The sequence below is a fragment of the Chrysemys picta genome, chromosome 7 (assembly GCF_011386835.1).
Source record: "Chrysemys picta bellii isolate R12L10 chromosome 7, ASM1138683v2, whole genome shotgun sequence".
Classification (NCBI taxonomy): Eukaryota; Metazoa; Chordata; order Testudines; family Emydidae; genus Chrysemys; species Chrysemys picta.
Window position 1 is genome coordinate 126939893 of NC_088797.1, and position 17343 is coordinate 126957235.

Consider the following 17343-nt stretch of genomic DNA (forward strand, 5'->3'; position numbering starts at 1 on the left):
AAACTAATCGTATAGTAACCTGAAGTGAAATCAAGATGCAAACTTAAAAAAAAAAGGGGGCAGTGAAAGATAATGGGTAGGGTTAAAGTATTAAACAATGAAGAGTAAATTTAGATTAAAATATATTAAACTAAAGTGCTAGTAGTGTATTAAGATATTTTAACCTGACAGCATCCCTTTAAATCAAAGTACTAAGACATGTCAGCTGGGGACAATGTTAACATCCTTCTCGCCGAGCTAAGAACTCGGTCCGTCTTTCCCATCTCTCTTTGTGGGTGTCCAGCAGTGAGATTAAACATAGGCAGAACAGAGTTTTAATTCCCATCCTCCCAGACATACCCTCATTCCTTGTCACTAAGGGTCTTAATCTGGTTGCTGTATTTGACCATCAGATTCGGGAAAAGTCTAGACCCTGACAATTCTTCTTGTCGCAATGTGTCCACTTCAGGCCTTTCCTCCCCACCTACAGCAAAAGCTTTTGTCCAGGTCCTCAGTATCTAAGCTACCAATTTTTTCATCTCTGGCCTTGACCAATGCCATCGTGGCCCACTTTGCCACTGCAACAACAGTTCCTGACTCATCGCTTTGATCATGTTACACAAACTTCGCCATCTCTCTCTCTCCGATACGTTACTGAGACCCTGATTCCCACGGATTGCCTATACTTAGATTGAAAGCTCTTCAGAGCAGAGATATTTTTGCTACATGTCTGTACAGTACCTAGCACAATGAGGCTGGGACCTAGAGTCTAGTTGGTACCACTATATAAACAAACAAAATGGTCTTGTGGGAAGGTGAGAAAATGGAGAGAGGGAGAGACTGGGAAATGGGTAATTTGATAGAAAGCCTTTCACCTCTAGGTCTCGGATTCAAACCAAATCAATCAGAAGTGATCAGAAGCTTACTACCATCTGACACCTATTCAGTATCTTATATAAAACTGACTCATCTTAGTACAGGAAAGAATACAAAAGGCCTTCGTTGCTGCCATCTGTGCTTATCTCCAGTGCTATCAATCTGGTACCTTTCACTACAAGGTAAAAATCTACTTCAGTAATGAACATTTTGGGTAGACCTGAATATCCCTAGGCTGGCTGAGGGCTAATAAGTGCCAAAAAGCCTGACAGATATTAGCAATGACAATTGATAGATCTTTTTTAATCACTTTTTAAAAATGTATTAGAATTAGAAAATATCCAGAAAAAGGCAAAAATAAAAATGATTAAGGGTATGGAACAGCTGCCATAATTAATAACACTTTTCAACTTGGAAAAGAGAGACTAAGGGGGGATATGATAGAGATCTATAAAATCATGACTGATGTTGAGAAAGTAAATAAGGAAGTGTTATTTACATCTTCTCATAACACAAGCGCTAGGGGCCACTAAATAGGCAGCAGATTTTAAACAAACAAAAGGAAGTATTTTTTCACACAACGCACAGTCAACCTGTGGAACTCCTTGCCAGAGGATGTTGTGAAGGTCAAGACTATAACAAGGTTCAAAAAAGAACTAGATAAATTCATGGAGGATAGGTCCATTAATGGCTATTAGCCAGGATGGACAGGGATGGTGTCCCTAGCCTCTGTTTGCCAGAAGCTGGGAATGGGCAACAGGGGATGATTCCCTGTTCTGTTCATTCCCTCTGGGGCACCTGGCATTGGCCACTGTCGGAAGACAGGATACTGGGCTAGATGGACCTTTCGTCTGACCCAGTCTGGCCATCCTTATGTTATGTTAATATTTACTGCAGCCAAAGGGTGTTTTCCTTTTAGACATGAACAAAAGCAATGTAAATGCTGACTTTGATAAACAACCCATTTCACTCCCCACTGCATCCACTAATCGTTTTGTTGTCCAACTGAAAAAGTTCTCTACAAATCTAAAACTTACCAGTCTAGTTATAACAATTCAAACAATTCCAAGCCAACAATTATGTCCAGAATAAACTTTTATCTTTCCAGATTACAAGCATCCACCTCAATCACTGTCAAAAAAGCCTCAAATTTTTCAGCAATTAATGAAAAGTACGGAAGCCTACTTTATTTTACAGAAAGAAGAACAGGAGGACTTGTGGCACCTTAGAGACTAACAAATTTATTAGAGCATAAGCTTTCGTGGACTACAGCCCACTTCTTCGGATGCATATAGAATGGAACATATATTGAGGAGATATATATACACACATACAGAGAGCATAAACAGGTGGGAGTTGTCTTACCACCTCTGAGAGGCCAATTAATTAAGAGAAAAAAAACTTTTGAAGTGATAATCAAGCTAGCCTAGTACAGACAGACAGTTAGATAACAAGTGTGAGAATACTAACAAGGGGAGACAGATTCAATGTCTGTAATGGCTCAGCCATTCCCAGTCCTTATTCAAACCGGAGTTGATTGTGTCTAGTTTGCATATCAATTCTAGCTCAGCAGTTTCTCGTTGGAGTCTGTTTTTGAAGTTTTTCTGTTGTAATATAGCCACCCGCAGGTCTGTCACTGAATGACCAGACAGGTTAAAGTGTTCTCCCACTGGTTTTCTGTCTCCCCTTGTTAGTATTCTCACACTTGTTATCTAACTGTCTGTCTGTACTAGGCTAGCTTGATTATCACTTCAAAAGTTTTTTTTCTCTTAATTAATTGGCCTCTCAGAGGTGGTAAGACAACTCCCACCTGTTTATGCTCTCTGTATGTGTGTATATATATCTCCTCAATATATGTTCCATTCTATATGCATCCGAAGAAGTGGGCTGTAGTCCACGAAAGCTTATGCTCTAATAAAATTGTTAGTCTCTAAGGTGCCACAAGTCCTCCTGTTCTTCTTTTTGCGGATACAGACTAACACGGCTGCTACTCTGAAACCTTTTATTTTACAGCTTTCACCATAATAAAATTCGTGCAAGATCTCAGTGAAACAAATATGCCAAGCGAGAAATGCAGATTACTCCATAATACAATTAAAATGACAAGTGACAGCAGAGAACAGGGACTTACTTAGTATTAATGTGAGATCAGACGCCCATGGAATCGCCTATTTCTTACACAGAAGTCTGAACTTCTAACATGCAGGCAGGGAGCATGGCTCGGGTTTCCTTACTGCAGGACAGCCCTGTAGACTGGGTCTCCGCCCCCGCATATAAGAGCTAGCCAGGAATGCTAGACTATGCCTGCACTACAAGCCCATTAATCTACCAGCCTAGAGAGCAGCTTGTGGGGTGGGGCCAGCTGCATCCCCCCCAGGTACTCCGGGGTGGGGAGAAACTGCACCATGGGGCCGAATATGCCCCCCCCCCCCCGTACCCCAGGGTGGGAAGAATCTGCAGCGTGGGGCCGGATGTGCCCCCCCAAGGTACCCGAGGGTGGGTAGGGAGAATCTGCAGCGTGGGGCCGGATGTGCCCCCCCAAGGTACCCGAGGGTGGGTAGGGAGAATCTGCAGCGTGGGGCCGGATGTGCCCCCCCACCCCCCAAGGTACCCGAGGGTGGGGCGAATCTGCAGCGTGGGGCCGAATATGCCGCCCCCCGAGGTACCCGAGGGTGGGGAGAATCTGCAGCGTGGGGCTGGATGTGCCCCCCCCCCGAAGTACCCCAGGGTGGGGCGAATCTGCAGCGTGGGGCCGGATGTGGCCCCCCCCAGGCACCCCAGGGTGGGGCGAATCTGCAGCGTGGGGCCGGATGTGCCCCCCGCAGGTACCCCAGGGTGGGGAGAATCTGCAGCGTGGGGCCGGATGTACCCCCCCCCAGGCACCCCCGGGTGGGGCGAATCTGCAGCGTGGGGCCGGATGTGCCCCCCCCCAGACACCCCCGGGTGGGGCGAATCTGCAGCGTGGGGCCGGATGTGCCCCCCCCCAGGCACCCCCGGGTGGGACGAATCTGCAGCGTGGGGCCGGGTGTGCCCCCCCCCAGGCACCCCCGGGTGGGACGAATCTGCAGCGTGGGGCCGGGTGTGCCCCCCCCCCAGGCACCCCCGGGTGGGGCGAATCCGCAGCGTGGGGCCGGGTGTGCCCCCCCCAGGCACCCCCGGGTGGGGCGAATCTGCAGCGTGGGGCTGGATGTGCCCCCCCCAGGCACCCCAGGGTGGGGCGAATCCGCAGCGTGGGGCCGGATGTGCCCCCCCCCAGGCACCCCAGGGTGGGGCGAATCCGCAGCGTGGGGCCGGGTGTGCCCCCCCCCCAGGCACCCCCGGGTGGGGCGAATCTGCAGCGTGGGGCCGGATGTGCCCCCCCCCAGGCACCCCAGGGTGGGGCGAATCCGCAGCGTGGGGCCGGATGTGCCCCCCCCCAGGCACCCCAGGGTGGGGCGAATCCGCAGCGTGGGGCCGGGTGTGCCCCCCCCCCAGGCACCCCCGGGTGGGGCGGACCTGCCCTGCAGTCAGCCCCGACCGAGGGCTGTGCACGAGCAGTAACCAGGAGACTGAACGCGAAGCCGATCCCGAGGGAGGCGACCGGGCTCCAGGGCAGAGGGAGCGGCCCGGGGCGGGACCCCACGCGGGGGCTGCTCCCAGTGAGGCGAGACTAGCCCAGGGCCCCCGTTGCCTTGGTGACCGACACCCCCCCCCTTACCTTCCACCACACCGCAGAGGAAGCGCCGGGCCCCGGCCACCGTCTCGGTCTCCGTGTCCGTCTCCTCCCCGCTCGGGCCCGGCCCCGCGGAGGCCCCCGCCGGTTCCAGCGGAGCCACCGGCACCCCGGCCGGGCTGGGGCTGCCCTGGGGCTCCCGCTCCTCCAGCGCCGCCTGCCCCTCCTTCTGCACCATGCTGCCGCCCGCCAGCGCCGCCGGGGACCCCCGCCTGTGCCGGGCCTGGCCCAGCCCTTTGTCTCCGGCTCCCCCGCGCCGACCCGGGCGCCCCAGCCGCCGCTTCCTGTTTATGGGGCCCTGCGCCTGCGCGGGGAACCGGCCCCAACCGGTCCGCGCCGCCCAGCCCGGAGCCGCCCCGCCCCGCCCGCTCGGGAGGAGACGCCGCCGCCGCCGCCGCCGCCGCCGCCCCGGGGGTCTCGCGTCCGGTCCGACAGCGGCCTGGCACCGCGGGAGCCGCAGGGCTTCGGAGGGGACAACGGGCTGAGGCGAAGGTGTTACCTCAGGGGGAACACAGGGGATCAGCCACCTAGCGCGCATGCGTACAGCCTGAGGCCCGGCGAGGGGGTGCCACTGCGCATGCCCGTCGGCTCCGAGGGGGGAGGGGGAAATGAAGTGGCGGCTCACTACGCGTGCGCAGAGACGATAGCGCGCTAGTGCGCATGTCTCGGAGGCCAGAGGGGGGGAGGGGAGAGGCGGCAGAATGTTAATGCGCAAGCGTCGAGAGGAGAAGGGCACATGCGCAGTTAACTCGCAGCGGTCCGTGTGTTTACTCTGCGTACGCGCACGCGCTTCCCGCCCGGGGTAGCCCATGGCGGCTTCGCGAGAGGCCAGCCGCTGGACGGATGGGGTAGCTCAGTGCGCATGTGCAGGGGGAGGAAAGGCGCCGCTTGACCCACTTTCCGCAGCCGCCTTGCCCCGCCCCCGAGGCTGGCTGAGTGGCCTGTTGCCGCGCGAGGTCTGCCACTTCTCCCAAGCTAAGCAGGGCCCGGCTGGGTCAGCCCTGGATGGGAGACCCCGTGCTCGCCTCCCTTGAACCCTGGCCGTCTACACGGGGAAGAGAAGCACAGACCGAATGCTGCCCAAGGGGAACAGCCTGCACCGGACTTACCCAGCCAGCCAGTGACAAGACTCCCCTGCAGCGGGAAGTCACCCCTTGCAGGGGCTGGGATAGGAAACCCTAAGGCTAACCCGATGAAGTGGGCTGTAGCCCACGAAAGCTTATGCTCTAATAAATTTGTTAGTCTCTAAGGTGCCACAAGTACTCCTGTTCTTCTTTTTGTAAGAACACCAGATGCCTGCTGCCCCATTTGCTATCGCTGGGAGTGAAAATGCAGCAGCCGTGGATTGAGAGGAATGTACGTGAGAACTAATGAGGCCTCGGACATTAGGGGCCAGATCCTTCTCTGAGTCTGTATGCGAAGTACATGTGACAAGGGCTGGAGTTATTCTGAATTTCATTGCTGTAACTGACCTGTAGGATTGGCACATTTTGCTTCCCTCTTTAGGAATGAGAAGTACAAAGGCCTAAGGGACTCTAGTCTCCCGGGAGAAAGTGAGGTCGCAGAAAATATGAGTGACACTGAACTCAATTCTGGTCCCACAAGTCTGGTCTACACTACAGAAATGTACCATTCAAACCTCCTAGAACCCTGGTCGTGGTGGATTCTCCATCACTGACCATTTTAAAATCAAGATTGGATGTTTTTCTACAAGCTCTTGCTGGTGTTGGTGTCGCTAGGCATAACCCCAGGTAACTCGGGAGGGTGGAAGGCCACTAGTGTCAATGAAGCCTTCCTGCACTAGGCCCAAAAGAACCAAACTTCTCCCATGTTTAAACTCGAATCGACCTCACAAGCCAGGTGCAATTGGAATATGTAAGCAACCAGTTATCTGTGTGCAACCCCCTGCTCACACCGGTATCAAGCAGTAATAATGAAGCCTGCATGTTTGTGGCTGAAGGGAAAATAACAGTTCAAAGGGAAAAAGGACAAGATAACGGTTTAAAGAAGTTACTAACAAGCTAGGCTTATAGCTGCCAAGAATGACTTAACTGCTTAAATGTAATTGCTATTTGCTTAGTAACTGTTACCAGGGAAGGGAGGGGTAGAGGGGGAGGAAGGGTGGGGTGGGGGGGGCTGAGGCTTAGCTGTAAAATGTATAAGAAGAAAGAAACTGCTTATGATAGTGTGCTTGATCTGAGACGTGTCAGTCTCCTTGCACCGCTTTGGGATCCCAAATAAACGTTGACTGCTTCTCCACCCTGGTGTGTTTATTGGCGCGAAGTATACCGGGCAACGAACCCCGCTGTTGCTGTCCTCGGGCCCTCTCTGCCGGCAACACTCTGCTCTAGGAATTATTCTGGGGCAGTTCTCTGGCCTGGGCTATGCAGGAGGTCAGACTAGATGATCACCGTTGTTCCTTCTGGCCTTGGAATTGATGAATCTTGTCAAAACACTTATCAACACAAAAGTACGTGAGCTGCTTTTACAGTCTGGGATAGGCTTGATTTACACAAGTCTGAGAACTAGTTCACTCTGGTTTCCGAGCCACTGCAGACATGGACCAATTTAAACGGTTCAATTAGTCCTCCTGCGGCTGTCCCACAGTGCACTGCAGGTCCTTTGCAGTCTCCCAGAATCCACTGCTTCTCTTATGTGTGGGTTAGGTATGCAGCCAGAAGCCATTGGCACTGAAACAGTTTAGAATGGCGTCTTGTGGATGCAGGGCAATCCGGCTCTGGTTCTTCAACCAGATCAGCACGCCTGATTGTTGAATTCCTTGAACTGTGCTTAAGCCAGTCCTGTCCAATCACTTCAGTTACAAATAGTTCAGCTCTCCTATAGACAGTGCACCAGCAAAGAGAGAATTAAGCCCAAGCCAGAGGAAGCAGCAAAGCTCCACTCATCTACGAGAGAACATCCTCAGTTACTTTGAAAATACTCTTTGAACAAGCTGCTCTTAAAAGAAGTTGCCAGCTCCTCTCTGTGCGTGGCTTGAAACATAACATTGGGTTCACGGGCTAGCGCATGGGGCAGACACATTGTCCTGTGCCCCAGATACTGGTTGATTTGGGGTGTGAGAGATCATGAACAGAGAACTTTGTAAAAGGAATATTAGTTATCTGTGTGACAGCACCTGGGACCCCACTGCACACACACCCAGCAAGACAATCGCTGTAATGAAGAGCTCACGGTCTAAATAGACAGGACAGGCAAAGAGTGGGAGGGGAAACTGAAGCACAGCCATGGAGTGACTTCCCCAAGGTCACAGGTCAATGACAGAGCCAAGAATAAAATCCAGGTCTCCTGACACTCAGTCCAATGCCCTATCCACTAGGCAGTGCTACTTCTCAGGATAGCAAGAAGTCAACACACTTTGAAAATATAATGAACTAAAATGAAGAGCTTCAGTTACAGGATCAAATGAACCTGAAAAGCTAGAGATGGGTAGCAGGTTTCACAGGAGCAACTGAAGGATCTGGGACATGGTGCTTGAATTCCTCAGCGCTTGAAACCCCATAAAGACAAAAAACAAGGAGCGGGCATGAGGCGACAGGAAAATACCCTGTTTCAGCTTTCTGCATGTCTGTTCCTTGGCGGGCAATCGACATGTATCCAGGAGGAAACAGCTGATTGGCACCCCTGAGTTTAAGTAGGGTCAGGGGAACAGGTGTGTTCCGTGTAAATATGTGACATTGGAGAAAGCGAGTTCTCTTGGGTTGAGTTCATCCTGGTAAAACTAGTGTTATTCATGGTATACAGACAGAGAAGTAGATTTAAAAACAAAACAAAACACTTGCTTGAAAGTTGCAACGTGGCACTATTTTATTCTGAGAATTCAGAAGGAGAACATACAAGAACCCAGAAACAGAGAGAGAGAAAGCAGACTGCTCCCTAAGGCAGAGAGAGACACAACTCATCCAATTTTACTTTTAAGGAGGCTCTTTCCAGACAACTATCTGCTGACACACTTTGCTACAGACCCCTCTAGCCTGCAAGCTGGACCAGGGAACCCCCATGCCCCCTTCTTGAGGTGATAGATTGCAATTCCAGCTGTCCTAAATACACCACAGCTAGAAATGATAACTAATCTACACAAGTTACAGTTGTCTATAGTTTACCTATACTTTATGGATTTGTGACATGGAGGCCATAGGTCAAATCCACTGTACTTCTAGGGGAAATTAATTTTCCTGTAGCAGCTGTAAAAACCCAGGCTAACCTGAAACGTTCTCGAGCTGTGGTCTGCAGAATAAAATCTGCAGAATAAAAGCAACGGGGTTAGGGAGTTGGGAGGAGTCTCCTGAGAGGTTCGCTGTCATGAAATGCAAGAGGCTGACAACTCAGAGTCCAATGCCAACTCTCCATCAAGTGTGTCCAGATTACACCTATCACTTGTCTTTAGACAGTTGATTCATGCCAGCCAGGCGGGGACGACCTCTCCACCACTCGTAGCAGCTGAGGTCCCTGGAGGATCTATTTCTGGACCATCACCATTTGTCTTGTAGGCTGATGGCGTTGGTGCCTATCATTTTTCTGCAGCCAGCAGCCCATCTTGTTTGCTGGTGGTGACTCCCCATTAGATAATCATTCACCCTGCTGAGAGACCAACGGACGGACATGCACCTGGAGACAAAGTGCCGGTTCACTGGAGCCACAGGTTCATCAATACCCTTGGGGAGAGAACAGAAACAGGAGCAACAGTACTGCTGCGTTGTTTCCTGGCTCCCTTGCATTCTAGGCCGCTGTAATTCCTACCCTCAGGGCTGGAAAATGCCTTCTGCTGATCAATAGCACGCTCAGGCTTCGGTTGCAGCCCCTGTGCAGCAATTTCGAGCCGACCTCCAAGCCATGCAGTAGTTTGATTGTCACCCCCGCACTGCCTGCAAAATGGAAGCTAGCAAACAGCTGTGAGCCAGTGCTAACATCACTCTGTCCTGCACACTTACAGGCGTCGGCTGGGGGATTCTCTCCCAGGCACAGCCTAGTGGCATGGGACACAGACAGCAACGTCAGTGCTTTCTCGGCAGGCAACTCTGCCACGTGGATGCGCTCTGGCATCGTTATTTATACAGGAAATACAGTTAAACCTCAGCAGCATTAAACTCACCAGCTCCACAGGAACTTGGCTGGCCAGCCACCTTCCCCCTTCATCATCTAGGAAGCAGACTCTTAGCCCTCTCCAGAGACCTTCTCAAACAGGGTCTTCTGCGGCATGCAGTGCTTAATTTGTGCCAGGGCCGAGCCCCGGCACCTCTGGGCCCGGCACCTCTGGGCCTGGCGCATCAGTTATGAAACTAAAAAAATTTGCTTGAGCCCCGGCACGTCTTTCATTACAAATTAAGCTGTGGCACCATGTCCAGAAAGTCAGACCAAGGGGGTGTACGGGAAACAATTTCCAGAGTGCCGGAGCCTTCGGAGAGCCCCTTGTTAGCCATCCCAGGCCAAGCACCCTTGCTGACCGCAGCATGGCCTGGGGAGAGAGGCAGGCGAATGTAGCGCGCGTCACTCTCTTGTTCCAGGCAGAGAACCGGCTGCTGGTTTGATTGCTGCTGATCAGCTCATGCAATAGTGTCAGCTGCGGGAATTATTAGTTATCTGAGCGTCCAGAGGCCCCAGCCGAGAGCAGGCCCCCCTTGTGGCCGATGCTGTGCAAACGCAGAGACAGTCCCTGTCCCAGGCGGCTCCCGCCTAGACAGGCCGGACAATGGGCGGGAGGGAGGGGAACCAGAAGAAGTGATTTGCCCAGCAGCTCAGTGGCAGAGCAAGGACAAGAACTCACAGCTCCTGACTGCCAGGCCGGCGCTTGTGCCATTAGACCCCATTCGTGGTCTGGCTTTGTAAAGCTCCGGGCGCATCTTCCCCAGAGAATTATTTCTCGTTTCCGTAGTGCTGGGTTGTCAAGTGCTGACCTGGCTCAGGCCGGCGGCTCAGCTGTGAGTGGGGGTCTGCAAGTAGCCAGGGAAAGTCTGCCGGAGGGGGCTCCAGCCCCCCGTCAGCCCCTGCCTACCCAACCTCAACTCCCCTCCCCTCCCCCTGCTGGCCTTTCTCAGAGCCCTTCCCCCAACACCGGTGCCAGGGCAGGCTGGTCTGAGCTTAACCCCTTGTTCCCGGGGTCAGGCCGCAGCCTGGCCCCCATGCTACAGAAGGGGGGATAGATGGGCCGTTAAGATGCATGCAGCGCTTTAGGGTCTGCCATCGCCTGCGGCAGGGCACCGGCTCCCAGCCTGGCACGGGGAGGACCCAAGGAGCTAAGAGGGCCCTGTGGGTTTGGGGTGCTGAGGAGGTGTTTGAGCATCCCTCTGCCACAAGGGGGCACTCTGAGCCAGCCCATGGCAGGCCCGGTTCTAGGTCCCATTGGCCAAGCTGGGCAGGGTGTGAAGGGCCTGGCCTGGCCCGGTTCACGCCCAGAGCACCCCAAGAAAGGGGGATGGAGCTGCCCCGGGAGCAAGAGCTGGGCCCCCCGCAAACTAGCCTTGCCAGGCCGCTCCCAGCGTCCCGACTGCCAGCCCCCCACGGCCCCAGCCGCGCTCACAGGGGCAATCACACACACCCCCCCCCCCCCGCCCTGCGACCACAGCCCAGCTGGAGCTCCAGGGGGCAGGGGAGAGATGAGCGGAAAGTCACCCCCACCCCCATCTAACCCACCTCCATGCTGCCGGGACGGCTCCCCAGTCCCCTGGCCTGTGCTCCCCAGGCGCAGCCGCCCCCCACCCCCAGATGTGCATCCTGCGTGCTCCCTTCCCCCTCACACCGGCTCCTGGCTGGGCCTGATCTGTCTGCCCTCTCCCGATCTCTGCACAGGCCTTTGGAAAAACCAGAGACCAGCTCCCTGTCTGTCCCCCCCAAATCCATCCCCTTGGGGGGTTCACAGGCCCAGGATATGGGGGGGGTGGTCAGGCTGCTGGGAGGCTGCCCTCGCCCTGCTGACAGGACTAGCAAGGCCCAGCGATCAGCCCGGCCGTCGGACGGGAATCTGCTGAGCACGAACGCTTGTTTGCCAGTATGCGCCTGGATAGGGGCTGGAGCTAGGAGTGCAGGGGGCTGCAGCACCCCCTGACTTGAACTGGTTTCCTTTATACACAGGGTTTAGCGTTTGGTTCAATGGCTCTCAGCCCCCCCACTATAAAAAATGTTCCAGCCCCCCAGTGCGCCTGGGACATGAGAACATGGGCCATAGACGGTCCCCGTCCCGGACCCTCCAGCCCCTATCGCAGCAACCCCGTCGGAGCAGCCCCTTCCCAGACATCACACGCTCCATCCTAAAGCTAGTTCAGGTGTTTGCCCCACTGCTCCCAGGGGGAGGCTGGTCCAGCCCCTCACCCCTCCAGTGATGGGAAGCCTGCTGCTCCACTCCAGCCTGAATTGCTCACAGCCGGTTTATCCCCATGCGTTGTTGGGCCGACATTGTCCCTTAGCTTCAGCAGCGCCTCCCCGCCGTCGGATTTCGAATGCGCAAGCGGGGCCCGCTCGGCCGTTCAGAACAAGCCCAACTCTGCTCTGGGACAGCGATGCTGGGCGCTGGCCGTCAGTCCCAGTGCTGCAGCCATCCCTGTAGCGTTGCTGCCGTGGTGCAAGGACGAGCCTGGCCAAGCCGCCAGACGCTCCCGGCTGGCTGCCTCCTCCTGCCATGCCAGATGCTGGTTTTAGTGCTCACGCTGAAGTGGTGCTGCGGGCATGTGGCCTGGAGCTGGGCATGCCCCTGCCCCCTGGCCGCAGAGCTGTTCCCTTAGCCTCCGCATGTAAGCACAGCGCTGCATGGCCCCGCTCAGCCTCGCGGCCCGGCTCCGCGCCTGCGCCCGGTAGCATTCAGCTCTTTTGAACCTGGGGGACCAGAACTGGACACATGGTCCAGCCGCCATCTTAGCATCAGCATCTCAGCCAGTCTGCCCTCCTGCAGATCGCAGGCCACAGCCCCTCCTCTGGGGTTTCCAGCGGATGAGCCCCAGCTTAGAGCGGGAATTTTAACCCGTCCCACCTGAGCCAGGCGCTCCCGGCGGGGGTGCAGTAAGTGCTGGTGTCAGGTGGCTGCCCCAGGCGCTGAACCTCCCACCAGCTCATGGGGATTCAGGGCCGATGGCTGCCCAGAGGTTCGGGGGGGGGCTGGGGTAAAACCTGACCCTAAGGCCACCCCCCTTCCAAAAACCTGCAGTGCAGAGTAAACGAAATAGTGTAAGAAGGGGGCAGGGGTCAAAGAGAGCCCAGGCCTGTGGGGTTGCTGCCCTCCCCCCCGCCGCCCCCCGCCAGGGCTAGGGGGCTGTGTCCCACATGTAGCCAGGGGGTTGCTCCCAGTCCTGCCTCTCCCTGAGCTCTGGGCTCCCCCACCCCCCAGATGCCATCCCTACTTCCCAGTGCTCGGCCTGGTGGGTGGCCTCAGGCCAGCACAACGATGCCAGTGGGGCGACGGGCACCTGAGGTGGGCGAGTCCTTCCCTGCAGCTCCCGGCGCTGATGGTGCCACAACGCCATGCACCACGTCACGACACCACTCACGCACCCTTCCGCCATTTTGGGGGGCCCTCCGTAAATTGCCCCTTTGGTCCTCCCCCACACAGCCCCGTGGCCACCCCCCGGATCGAGTCGGGGCCCTTCACTACGGCAAGCATGAACTGCTACAGCTGGGTCCGCAGCTCCAAGGGGCCTCCGCTGGGGCTGGGACGGACTCGGCCCTGCATGGCTCGGGCCCCAAGGTGGGGGCACCCGGTAGGTTAGACTTGCTCCCTGCACGCGGGTGAATCAAGGGCCTTTCTAATGCCCCCAGCCGGGCGTCACCATCACACCGTGGGCCCCTGCAGCGTCTCCCCCCGTGAAGCCCCTGCACATGCCCGCATGGGCCCGACACCTCCAGCAGTGCACATGGGTGGGCACCCGCCCTGCAGCGCCCCTGGCAGCCCCAGTGCTGGAGAGGGGTCTTGGAAGGCAGGAGCGCTGCCCGGGGTGGTGTGCCGAGCCCCGCACCCACCCCCAGAGCACACCCCCCAACCAACCCCTGTCCCGCCAGGTCCTAGCCGGGACCCCCCCCTCGAGGTAGCACTCTGTGGCTGGGCCCCCTGCCCCCCCACCCCACAGATGCCCAGACACAGCAGGGTGGTGCATAGCGACTGTGGTTGATTTTATTGTACTTTTGATCATTGTTATTATACAAAATATACAGAGTTGAAAATGCAAAGCGGCTAGTGGGGCCCAGCGCCCCGGTGTGGGGCACACGCCATGCGGCCGGGGGCGGGGCAGGGCACTGGCGCTGAACGCTGTCGCACGGGGCAGGAGAGGAGCAAGAGGGCAGCCGAAAGGACAATGCTCCCCTCCAACGCAGAGCGACCCCAGCCCCACCAGGTGGAAGGGGGCGGGGCTGTCTGGATGAGAGTGAGGCTCGGCCCCACCCACAAAGGGGCCCTCGCTCAGGCTAGAGGCGTGGGAATGTGTGGGTGGGGGGTGCCGGGGCTCTGGGGTGGGGGGAGAGCTGGGCCCTGGGGCAGGGCCAGGGGGATGGAACGAAGGAACATTAAAAACCCGTCCGGACAGCGAGATCTCTGGGGCAGGAGGATGAGGGAGCATTGTCGGCCATGGTCCGGGAGCCGGACCCTGCTGGGGAACGGCTCGCGGGGCATGGGAGGGAGCCCCGGCTCCCCAGCCTGCAAAAAGCCCTGAAGGGGACACAGGGGAACGGTCCTGCCCCGGGCCCAGAGCATGCGGGGCTTGAGCACCAGCGACCTGTGGGGCAAGGTTGGTGCCAGCCTCCTAGTTTGTCCCCATCTAGGGACAGGGCCCCATGCAAAGGGCGGCTCCAGCCAGGAGCGTTTCCTTTGCTAATCAGCAGCGGCCCCCACAAGCCCTCCCGCCTCCCCCCGCTTGGGTGCTGCTAAGATGGCTCCAGCCCAGCCCTCGGCTACCGGTCCCTGACGAAGAGGCTGCAGCTTGGGCAGCCGGGCTGGGTGGGTTGTCTGCCCCCGTGCACCACCTGAGCTCTAGCGGCACTGGGCCCAGCGCTCCCCTTCCCATACCCAGGCTGAGAGCAGGACAGGCCGAGAGCCATGCAGGCTTGGCAGGGAATGATCCTACAAAGCCAGTGGTGATGGCTGGCCAGGGCCGTCTGCTGCCCTGGGCTCCGGCAGACCCGTCTTTCCCAGCTGATGGGCCCTGGTCATGTAGCCGCTTCCCCGGGGAGATTCCCCAGGCTGCCTCTGCTCTGCCTTGTGCCGCAGCCCTCAGCCCTGACAGCAGCGCTCAACCCACCGCTCCCACCACTGCCGAGGCCTGCCAGGCTAGGAGCACATGGAGCCCGCCTCCCTGCCCAGATGAACAGCTCCACTCAGCTATCAGGAATGGGGAGCAGGCCCCAGCCTGAGGGACAGAGCCTGGGAAGCGCCTTGGTGCAGCATGCAATTGACTTGTGGAACTTGCCGCTGCAGGAGATTGTAATGGCAGCTGGCCCAGCACGGCTCCAACAAGGCCATCGCTGTGACCAGGAACCGCGTCTGCAGAGAGCATTACAGCGGCTGTGGCGTCTCAGAGCCAGGGCTGGAGCTAATCTGCAGGCGGGGTCCGGAGGCACCTGCCCCATGTGCAGCGCAGGAGATGGGGCCACATCTTCCTCTGAAGCCCCAGGCACTGGCCACTGCTGGTGATAAAATATCCTCAGGGACTTTATCCCTGGCGGCACTGGCTGGGCTGTGATGCCTAGGAAGGGCATGCACTGGCCACGCACAAGCCCCGTGGCTCTGTCTGGCTCCCAGCCTGTCCTGCCCCATGTCAGCCCGAGGCAGACGGCCGGCTGGCTGCCGAGCTCTTCCCCCTCAACCAGCGCGAACCTGATCGTCTGCCCAGCTCACGGTGTCCTCTCGCTTCTGGGCTTCTCTGGGACCCTCTGTGCAGCCCCCCGGCTCCCATCACCCGCCCACGTCGGCCTGAGCACAGGGGCCCCCAGCAGGTGCCTGAGCGACACCCTCTGGGCTCCTAGCCCCTTCCTCCATCTGGGGTGCAGCCTTGGCCCCACTTTGCTCAGGGCTGGGGGGGTGAGATCTCAGCAGCTGGGCGGGGGAGGCCCCAGAGCCACCCACTGGCCCTGCCGCGTGCCGCCCGCTGCGACTGACCGGAGCGAAGTGGCAGTGGGGAGCCGCAGGCAGGAAAGAAGCCGGTTGTGCCTGGATCCAGCAGAGAGCAGGGCCCGGGAGCAACAGAGCGCAAGGAACCGAAGAGCCGGTCAAAGAGGCTGGCCATGACTGGACTCTCTGCTTCTCCAATACACCCCCCCACACTACCGGTGATACCCCTGGGGCTAACCTGGGCCGGGCCCCTCTGTTAGATGATTTAAGGGAAATGTTTCACCCAGGCACAAAGTGCCAGCTGGGTTCCTGGCGCCTGATGCCCCCTCTGCCCCCAGCCGTCCCGGGGAGGCTGGGCAAGCTGCCCCACAGTTCATCTGTGCTCGGTGCCCGCCACGCTAACCCGCCCTCCCAGCCAAGCCCCTCTGCCACGAGCCGCGGGGCCCACCGAGCGGCCGGGACGTGGTGCAAGACCGGCGCCTCCTGGCTCGGCCCCGACAGTCACTGCCCCAGCGCCCCTGATGGGACGGAGGCCTCATGGTGAAAGGCTTCCCGGCCCATTCCCCAGCCACTCACCACCCCGGGCTCTCGGGGCCACCTCATTCCCCTGTCGCTGGCCAAGCCCAGCCCAGTCTCCTGCTCCCGATGCCTAACGCAGGCCACCACCCCGAGAGCGCTCAGGGACGCGCCCAGCCTGCCTGCCTCCTGCAGGGGATCCATGCACCGCCCCTCTGCCCACCCCGCGGGCGGGGTGACGGCCCCCGTGATGGACGGCGACGGGGTCTGGCCCAGGTTTGACGAAAGCACCTGGAACCGGTGGGTGTGGGACACATGCCGCCCCCTGCTGGCAATGGCTGGAGCTACAGAGGAACCCATGCGCAGGCCATCCAGATGGCGTCCTGGAGCTGGGGCCAGAGACGAGGGAGGGAAGGGAGCCAGCTCTGAACCCTCCAGAGGGGGGTCACTGTGAACCGGGGTGCGGGAGCTGCTTGCTGCGCGGTGGAGGCCTAGCAGGACGGGGTGGGTGCTGTCCGGAGCCAGGCAGCTCCGCTTCTCCGCTATGGGCGTAGGAAGGTCCGTTTGGGCCCAGATGCCCCGGGACAGCGCTTGCCTTCTGCCAGGCTGTGCCCACGCTCCACCCCCAGGAGCAGCTGCCCCATGGCAGGCCGAGCCGCAGCTAGCCCCAGGGCAAGGGAAGGTCCCTTCATCGTAGGTGCCGCCACCGTGTCTCCCGGAGACGAAATCCTTCCCCTGCGGCGCCGTCAAGCCCGTTTCAGGGGGGCTGGCAGCCAGGACGGGAGGGTCTCGGAGGAAGAGACGAGAGAGAAGCAGGAGCTTGGCCCGGTGGCGGGGCCGGCGGAGGCTAGATTACGTTGTCGAAGAGCTGCATGGATCTCATGATGTTCTCATCCTGCAGGGGTGGAGGAGGAGATGCATCTGCTGGCCAGGCTCTCCCCCCAACCGCACCCTGCACCCCAAACTCAAACCCGTGCTCAGTGGGTCTGCTGGGACCTCGACTCCGACAGCAAAACCCGTGTCTAGGGTCCAGTGCCCCCCAGGCAGAGGGTCCCCACTCACCGAGCTGTCCTGGCACCCCCCAGAGCACCAAGCTGGCATGCTGTGGCTAAGGCCAAGGCTTGTGGGCAAAGCGCTGGGGGCCTTTAAAGGCTGAGAAGAGAGGGCGCCCCCGGCTGTACGTCTCGTCGGAAAGGTGACATTTGGCCCTGCGCCCACT

The 17343-nt window shown here is 58.0% G+C and overlaps 2 protein-coding genes and 1 long non-coding RNA gene across 9 annotated transcripts in view; all 3 read right to left on the reverse strand.

The window, feature by feature from the left end:
• Positions 1–5145, reverse strand: part of OGA (O-GlcNAcase) — a 43131-nt gene extending 37986 nt beyond the window's left edge. Inside the window, exon 1 of one of the 2 annotated variants that reach the window (XM_024100493.3) lies at positions 5067–5145. Coding sequence is in view for 1 of the 2 variants with exons in the window: in XM_005289391.4 (XP_005289448.1) it covers positions 4553–4745 (193 nt within the window). In the remaining variant the exon portion in view is untranslated. Of the gene's footprint in view, positions 1–4552; positions 5041–5066 lie in introns of those variants that run through there. The other variant, XM_005289391.4, reaches the window with a different exon arrangement.
• Positions 5146–8367: 3222 nt separating this feature from the next.
• On the reverse strand, positions 8368–10555 carry LOC135972952 (uncharacterized). The gene is made up of 2 exons (XR_010589568.1): positions 9678–10555; positions 8368–9240 (listed from the first exon to the last, which is right to left on the reverse strand). It is a non-coding gene; the product is annotated as an uncharacterized LOC135972952 (long non-coding RNA).
• Positions 10556–13654: 3099 nt separating this feature from the next.
• KCNIP2 (potassium voltage-gated channel interacting protein 2) overlaps positions 13655–17343 on the reverse strand; it is a 132526-nt gene continuing 128837 nt past the window's right edge. For all 6 annotated transcript variants that reach the window (XM_065552682.1, XM_065552681.1, XM_065552685.1 and 3 more), the window contains one exon: positions 13655–17019. In XM_065552682.1, coding sequence (XP_065408754.1) covers positions 16972–17019 — 48 coding nt within the window. In that variant the 3' untranslated portion in view covers positions 13655–16971. The remainder of the gene's footprint in view (positions 17020–17343) is intronic.